At 34.8% G+C, this 8,578-nt stretch overlaps 1 protein-coding gene and 1 pseudogene across 1 annotated transcript; one reads left to right on the forward strand and one right to left on the reverse strand.

Annotated features, from left to right (window-relative positions):
- The first annotated feature begins 259 nt into the window (after positions 1–259).
- Positions 260–6,331, forward strand: LOC124456789 (cysteine desulfurase SufS-like). Its single transcript, XM_047007130.1, has 5 exons — positions 260–426; positions 722–1,023; positions 3,486–3,814; positions 4,735–5,104; positions 5,362–6,331. The coding sequence occupies exons 2-5, from the start codon at positions 823–825 to the stop codon at positions 5,554–5,556; spliced, it is 1,095 nt and encodes a 364-aa protein (XP_046863086.1). The 5' UTR covers positions 260–426; positions 722–822; the 3' UTR covers positions 5,557–6,331.
- Positions 6,332–6,444: 113 nt separating this feature from the next.
- LOC124457152 lies at positions 6,445–8,294 on the reverse strand (annotated as a pseudogene).
- Positions 8,295–8,578: the final 284 nt, after the last annotated feature.

Consider the following 8,578-nt stretch of genomic DNA (forward strand, 5'->3'; position numbering starts at 1 on the left):
AAATCATGGCCGTCTATTAAATATTGGATTGCCTTAACCTTGGACAACCAGTCTAATCGATTGTTTTCTTTTATTTGAGCGTTCGTTTTGCAAATTGCAAGTGTTTACCATTATAGAAACGGAAATACGTCAATCCTTGTGACATGATAAAAGCTTCGTACTTTCTTGTTTTCACATACAGTGAACTACAACAGAGACGAGTCGAGTGGCATAGGTTTGATTAAAACGAAATATGGATTGCAAGATACAGAAGAAATCGCGACATTCTCAAGAATTCGCCCAGCTTGAAAATTGTGCGAAAGCTGTGCAATCGTGGAGTGGTTAGCGTAGATTTCAAGCGTCACTTCAAACAGCAGTTTGGCGCTCTCAAAGCAGCCGTACACAGGGAATCAGTACCTGCAGTGGATGACGAAGACTATTGGTTAGGTAACGTAATACATCAACTTCGTTGCAATATCTCAAAAAACATTCACAGAAAATTTTATTTGTTATGTTTAAAAGATAAAGTACAAAATATCGCGCAATTTAGCGCACTTTATTAATAAACAAATTGGCAATTGAATTTGGCCGATCAACTAAGCCTTCCATAACGCTCGTCAACAACTTATCATTAATTTAGTTAATTTATAGTGTTGCAACACGCAGGCTTTGACTGTAGGTATAACTTTGTCTCAAAATAAGTATTGACACCAAGAATTCTCAAATTACATTGTGTTTCTAGAAATACGTAACCAGTTTGCTTATGATGAGAATGATCAAAATGACGCGATTCCTATTAATGCTGCAAATTTTGCACCAACTTTTCATCCTGTCCAATTGTTGATGAACGAATTTAATCTGGAATTAAATAAGAATATCTCCATACAAAACCGACTGGATAATTTAGCAATGATAATTGATGAAGCTCATCAAGTCATTGCAGCGCAACTGGGTGTAGCAAGAACAGAGGTCGCCTTCATGCGTAATGGAACTGAAGCAAATAACAACGTAAACAATGGCCAGCTCTTACAACCAACTGATGAGGTGGGTACACTTTGGAAAATTTGAGACTAGGCGTATATCTTGGTGTACTTGGAATATGAAGCTCGCCCCTTAATGTTGTTAACTAGCGTTGTTATCTGTGGCGAGGAGTGAATATTGCCATTTTGATAAAAAAAAATAAATTTTGAGATGATAAGTAGCTATATCTTCAACATTTCTCTTTAATTATAATTTGTTCGCTTAATCTGTATATCGCACGCTGAACGCATTTTGCATATGTAAAAACAGACAGTAATGACAAAACATTTGATGGGTCTTTATTGCCAATGATTCTTTACCAATTGCTATTTTTTCCCGTCATAAGACTATCAGTCTACGTCATGCACTAGAGATTAACATGAGAAGCACGCACGGGCTTTGGTATGGTCTCTTGTAGCTGTAAGTCTGTAACGTCGAACACCTTACGGTAAAACAGGTAATTCTATCACATACTAAGGGCTGTTTACATGATCCCGCAAGCTAGGATTCAGTGAAGCGTGAAATGATTTCAAGGGATTGAAAGGGGCCAAAACTTCAAGTAACATATGTTATAAGCCACTAGTCATTGCTATTGTAACTTTCAAATTAGGCCAAATTAGTTGTTTTAATTTTAAATGTTTTTCATAGTTATTAAAACAGAATATTGTAAAATTGCTCTAGAAGATTTATCTGATGATAAGTATTGAATCGTTTTTCATTCGCCAAAATCATTTCACGCTTGACTGAATGCCGGCTACCCGGGCTCATGTAATTAGCAGTGGCGTGCGGTCATGTAAGCGTAGGCAAGCGCCGCCTAAGCATTTTACCGAACAAAATTTTTTGGATCAATCTCTGAGCAAAATCAGTTTAAATTTTTCTGTTCTAAACAATGTCAATGTAATCTTTTGTCTAAATTGTCTTTACAGTTGAAATGCTTGCTATTTATACGCGATTTGCTGTTGTGGTTTTCGGTTTCACTTTGCTACACTTGTAAGATGAGTCAAGTGGATTAAATACACCGAATATTTATTAAGGCAAGCGCGCTTACCTTCGGAGCTCAATTTGAACATTTGCGCATGCGTTAATCTAGATTTGGGCTTCTTATTCGAGGAATATCGAGAAAAGCGGCGCTTCTAAGGCGCCGCTTGATAGCGATTGGTCAACAGTCTTGTACGCTCGCAATTTTAAACACATATCAGCGCACGAATAATATTCGTATATTCAACACATTGCACATCCGAATTATTCACGCCGTTAATGTTATCGTTTATTAAAAGATGACTGAGAGCGAAAGGTAATGTTCTGATTTCTAATTCAAAGTAGTAGGTGCTTTACTGGTTATTTTATTATTTTCTGCGCACAATGTGCGTAAACAAGCAGGGGCCGCAGTCTGCAGAGATATCGAAATGCACGCAAACGTGTGTTGTGGTAAAGTATTAGCATTATGACCAAAACACTATGCTCTTGTCAGTCTTGTGTCGTTGAATTCGTAAATTAATGACTAAAAATAAAAGGTACAAGACACTAAATAATAAACACGACTCTCCGATATTCTGAAACGTACGAGTCAGTGCCAGACACATTTTGAAGAACGGAGAACACGTTGCCATGACGTCATTATACCAAAATATAAACATTAAACAACGCCATGGCCTCAGTTTGTAACACACCGTGCCAATTTTGTGCGCGAAACTGTTCTTAATTGTTATAATCACGACTGCTACAATACATTTCGCGCCTATTGTCTTGCAATTTATGTATGTAGAAGATATTATCTGTAGCATGTAATACAAGATTATGATATTGACAAGAGCTTCCTTTTGCGTAGTAGTTTTGATATTTGTATTCGGTAGATATCATGTAACTGATATAAGGTATAAATAAGATTGATGTTCCTATAAAATATATAGCATAGGATTTTTCATCCTTTTATGTTCTACTTCTACATTCGGTATTTTCACGACACCTGTACAACATGACTGAATGCATTGTGGAATCACTGTCAGCGCTTGCCTATTAAATTCAGTCACCGCACGCCACTGGTAATTAGCCCCTAATTCATTACAAATGTCTTATGCGGTAAGTATTGTTTTTGAATTGGTTATCATAACAACAAATGACCGCGATGTGGAATACTAAAACTTGAGCGAAGAGTTTTTGTTTATTAAAGGAAATCATTTACAAGCTTTTGATTGTAATATATTGCGTTAATTCTAAATTATTCCAAGTTAAATGAATAGTAATGTTTTGGTTGTTTTCTTTTATGCCATTATTGGATCTGAGTTCGCAATCACCATATGTACGTTCTTTACCAAATAGGTTGATACTAATAGAAAATTTCCCCTCCCTCTGGTATCAAAAACTCTTGTCGATCTGTGGCCTTGAATTTTAAAGACCTCCGGAAAATATTTTAACATCCAGACAACTCAGCCGGATATATATATATATATCTATCTTTTTTTAAATTTTGTTTATGATATATTTAGGTCGTTCTGTGGGCACAAAACCACCCAACAAATCATCAGGCATGGTACATACGTCAAGCTCAAACACCGTTTGTAATTCACGACATACCTGCCAATCTAAATGGTGCCATTACCGACGAAGAGATTGTTGCGCAATTTGTCAATGAAGTTAACGAAAACACCAAATTTCTTACATTCTCTCACCTGTCAAATGTCAGTGGTCTCTTGCTACCTGCAGAACAAATATGCAGGGCTGTTCATAGCGTCAACCCCGATTGTCACGTGCATGTTGACGGTGCAATGACCTGGGGATGCATGAATTTGAATTTGGCACAAATGGACTGTGACAGGTAAGTTTATTAAAGTATTTACGTAGTAGGTGCAACATTGTACGTAGTTATTTGCGTAGTACTTTTTAATGTAGTAATTGCATGTTTAGCGCCCTAATGTATGTTTTCAGCAAAATAAAAGCCCCACAGGCCACCGATGGATTACCATAATCAAATACACTGTTTAGCGTCAAATGTACTAGATTGACCCTTGAAATTTGCAAAACATACAAATAAATCTAATTTGAAAATTAGAGATGCCGATAATGTTCTTACTATTCTTTAATTTGGAGAAAAAAATAATGAAGAAATTTTAGTGCATTAAAAAATTTTCAAACTTTTTATTAATTCTGCAAAGAAATATTGCCTGCTGACAACATTCTAATATTTTAAAGAGTTTTTTGTTTAAGACAATAATTAGCTAAAAAAAATTAAGAAAAATTAAGCGAGTTAACAAAATCATAAAAATTTATCAAGTCCCTTGATCTACTTGTTAAACATTTTAAGTTTATATTATCTTCTTTGCCTATTAAAATGATTGAAAATAAATTCCGAATAGAGTTTAACTAATTGATAACTGTCAAAGTTTAGGAACATTTGAGGAAAAGTAGTTGAGTCATCATAGTTTGACAGTTTGAAGATCATAAAGCATTTCTATCGCCCTTCAAACCTTGAAAGTATACGAGCCTATAGCGTTCAACGTTAAAAATAATCAATTTTACGTTTGATCACTGTCTGCAAAATTTGTAAAAGTTGATTAGTTTAAACATGAATGTCTGTTTATTTGCAGTAGAGCATTCTCAATGGTTGATTGTTGACAAATATCAAAATACATTTAGTCATTTACATATCCCGTTTGATTTAGAATCAAGTTTCTGTACGTAAGTATGAAATAAGGATGCAATCTTTCATTAATTATTGTCTCTCGTGTCTATATTTAGTTACTCAGCCTCTGCTCACAAGTGGTTTCTTGGACCCAAGGAAACAGGGTTGTTCTACATGAAATTAAGTCGCATCCCAAACTTTACTCCTAACACGTTTGGGTACGATCCAATGATCGTCGTCCCTGAAGAGCTTTACACTGACGCGCGAAGATTTGAGCTTCTTGGTCAGCGTGCCGATCCTAGCTTAATGTGCTTATTATGCACAGCCGAGATAATGGAGGACATTGGTTTCCAGAGCATCGAAGACAGAGTTCGCTACCTTGGTACTATTGTCTTTGACGGCTTTTCAGGCTTTGATTTCCCCATGACAACACCATCTGACGTAAACCAAAGGCTTGGCGTTGTTATTGGTGGCGTAGATCCAGACGTAAGTAGCGTGCGTCAAAGCAATGCATTCACAAATTAAAGAAAAAGTGAACTTTCCAAATGTTTTTAGTGTTTTTTGCACAGTGCAATTATTGTTTAAGGATATCAAATTTACCTATGCTTCCTTAAATGCTTATGGATTGTAAAGAAATTTTGTCTGTTTATGATCTTGTCATATTATTATCATGTATGGATCAGATCATCTTATTTGAATTTATTCTTATTGTAATTAAGAAAAATTACTTTTCTGTCCTTTAGTGGGGTGCAAACCTGTACAACTATCTTTATGATACCCACAGAATTGCTGTTGCCAGTACAAGCGGTATACGTGCTTCACCACACATTTGCAATATACCAGATCAGCTTCAATCAATGCTAGATGCAATTGAGGAGTACATTGGACTATATCCACCACCTCCACCACCGGAAACAGTGATTTATAGTAAATGGTAAACAAATACAAACCAAATTAGTAGATGAAATTATGTTTGCTCAATGATTTTGGGATTAAAGTTAACGATATATTAAGTAGTCATGGTAACAATGTGAAAAATTGTTAAATAATGGTAAAAATATTCTGTTAGTGGTTTGCAAATTCAAGAAAACAATATTACTTTCAATAAAAAATGGCATCACAAACTTTATTATTTGGTTGGTTATTGTGTAAATTGTTTGAGGATAAATGACAAAATCAGTTATCCCTTGACACTGTGAACATCTTTATTATGTAAAAATTTATAGTGGGGTGGTTATTGCATTCTCACTTATATTTTATGTATAAACAATTATATGTAATTTAGTATTGATCATAATATAGTCCTAACAAAAAAGTGGCAAACTTTGGTTAAGTAATTTTTCATTTGTTTAATTAGGAAATGAGGTGCAAAGTTTTCTTTAGTTCTTTCATTGCAGCTCATTTAGTGTACCAAAACATCGAGAAGGAAAAGGGATTACTTTTAGTAACTAGAAGTTACTATCGCAAGGAGGTTGCTGCCGTCAATCATAGAAAATATTCTTTTCCTATCCAGCAAGACAAAATTCAACAGTGTTTCAAACAAATTGTAATATATCTTTTACAAGTCAATACAAAGATACTGCAAACGTTCTTGTTAACTATAATAGAGGTTAATAAATGTTTAATTATAAAGTCAAATGTAAATTTCAGAAACATTTATTAGTTTTATGAGCAGAGAGTCATATGTTATAAAGAGTTCTGGTAAATTCAAAATCTTGACAGCTAATTCTTCAGGAGTAATAGAAAAAAATGATAATGGTTTAGCCATAATTTAAACCAGGCACTTAATATTTTCATGAAAGACTGCCAAGCTGACTGTCTCTTCTTTACCAGAATGGGCAAACAGTCATCGATGAGCTATTGCTTTTTAGATGGTTCAGAGTTTGAACCATGTTACAAGATTCACACTTTAATGTTATTGCATGAAGCTTTGCAGTTTTCTTCCTACATTTAAAGCATGATTGATAACACGAAATAGATTCGACACCAACTATGCTAGCAATCACTTCTGAGGTAGAAAATATCTGCATGTCTTCTACAACATCTTTCAAAATCTTCAGCATCTTCAAATGAGAACTGGCCACATTTAGGGTGTTAAGATGTATTGAACCTTTAATATCACGTCTTAGTCGTACGTTTTTAAGAACATATGTCAAGCCTTCTTGCAGAGCATGAACAAACTCTTCCCAAAGTATTAGTTTCACTGATGTGGTTGGGTCTCCAATTACAAATTACTGCTTGACCAATGAAGAACTTGCATTTGCTTTAGTTGTAATTTTTTTACTACCTTCCATCTTGATAGTTTTGGCTTTGACAGTAATGAGTGGTCAGGTGATATTTCATTCAGAGACAACAATAAACTAACCACTGATGGTGTGCTATCTGTACACTGGAATCCAACTTCTTCTGAAACTGGAATAACTTTTAAAGTTGTTCGATCATAACATCTTCTTTCCATACTTGGAATTTATACGAAATCTAGATATTTTTACAGAACTCCTCTCAGCTTCATGTTTTACAAAAACTGTTCGTTTTTCAGGAGAGAAACAAACTGCATTCTTTTCACCTTCACTGGTTTGCAAAGTAGCATAGTAATATTTGCACTTGCCAAATGATGAAACTTTGACTGGTAATACGGGGTGAAGGTAACAAACGAGTTCAATTGATGCTAAATAACGAAATAGCAATTGTTAATAACTGCAATGTAAATATAAAATATTTAAAGCTTAACATCATGTGTTGTCAGAGTGTAAAATGGATAAATATGTAACTAAGTCCTTTCACAAAGCCAGGTATAATTTAACAGATACGTACCATTTGATTGCTTCTTATGCTCCATTCTTTGTGTAATCTAATATTCTTTGTTTGAATGTGTAGGACACAAATGAATGACACGTGAAAATGTTCATTAAAGCATTATACAATGCGTGTACCAAAGGCCATTCGTTTTTCAGCTTGAAGAAAACGAAAAACGTTTGTGCGTGCTAGGAATTTCGCAATTCGACTTCATAAACTATTCTTTAAAACAAAACAGAACATAAGATAATTTTATTAAAGGACCATTCGCTTTTCCAGCACTAGAAAAAATGAGAACAAAGCGGCTGTCCAATTTTCATTTTCATTATCTAAAAAAAGAATTTTGAAACGCAAAGCCGTTTTTCGGTTTTAGCGGGCGAAAATATGTATAGAATTATTTTTGACGAATGTTTGCATGCGGTTTGTGAATCGCGAATGAAGTGGAAATGAGCCTTAAGAGGTTCAAGCCCTGAAATTTCATTGGTAGGAATCTTTTTGGCTTGTGTTGAATAATGAACTGCATTTATGTTAGCAATAGGACTTGGCAGTTTTTTCAGTTGCTCATCATTGTGACTAGCCACTTGTTCATTACTGTAACAAAGTCTAACTGCATCATCGAAAAGAGATAAATTATTAAGACAGCCTGGTTGACGGCTAAGGTGACTTTCAATCATTAAAGTTGATTGTCCATCTCTTAGATGCAAAAGCAAGTCCCTAAATTTTACTTGCCCAATGGGCATACCTTAAACTCATTGGTTAATTTGTAAGCTTGACAACTTTTATCAAACATATTGTAAGATTGATAACCTTGTTCACCTAGAGCATTTGATGGTTTTTTGTGGTAAAAAGATTTATCAGCTACATAGGGGCAATTGACCATCATCAACTTCTAATTACCTGTTTGTAAATGTAGAACGTCCAGGTTGGTATAGTCCTGAGAAGGACTGTTTTTGTTGTTGCCGACTGACGTTTCGACAACCTTAGCGGTAGTCATCTTCAGACTCACCTTTTTGAATCTGAAGAAAAGAAAATCGTTATCCTAGTTAAAAGTAAAAAGAAAAGAATAGCGAATGCATAAAGACACTATAGAACTATGTAAAAATAACCTGACTGCCGCTACCAAGCATACAAACGAACAAACAATATCCACTAGAATATCTACTC

The sequence above is a fragment of the Xenia sp. Carnegie-2017 genome, unplaced genomic scaffold (genome assembly GCF_021976095.1).
Source record: "Xenia sp. Carnegie-2017 unplaced genomic scaffold, XeniaSp_v1 HiC_scaffold_6, whole genome shotgun sequence".
Lineage (NCBI taxonomy): Eukaryota > Metazoa > Cnidaria > Anthozoa > Malacalcyonacea > Xeniidae > Xenia > Xenia sp. Carnegie-2017.

Bases quoted from the DNA above. Each gene is read 5' to 3' on its own strand.
- LOC124456789 (XM_047007130.1), top strand. From the start codon at position 823: ATGAACGAATTTAATCTGGAATTAAATAAGAATATCTCCATACAAAAC. The intron at 3,815-4,734 runs GTAAGTTTATTA...GTCTATATTTAG, and splicing joins GCACAAATGGACTGTGACAG to TTACTCAGCCTCTGCTCACA. The intron at 5,105-5,361 runs GTAAGTAGCGTG...TCTGTCCTTTAG, and splicing joins TTGGTGGCGTAGATCCAGAC to TGGGGTGCAAACCTGTACAA.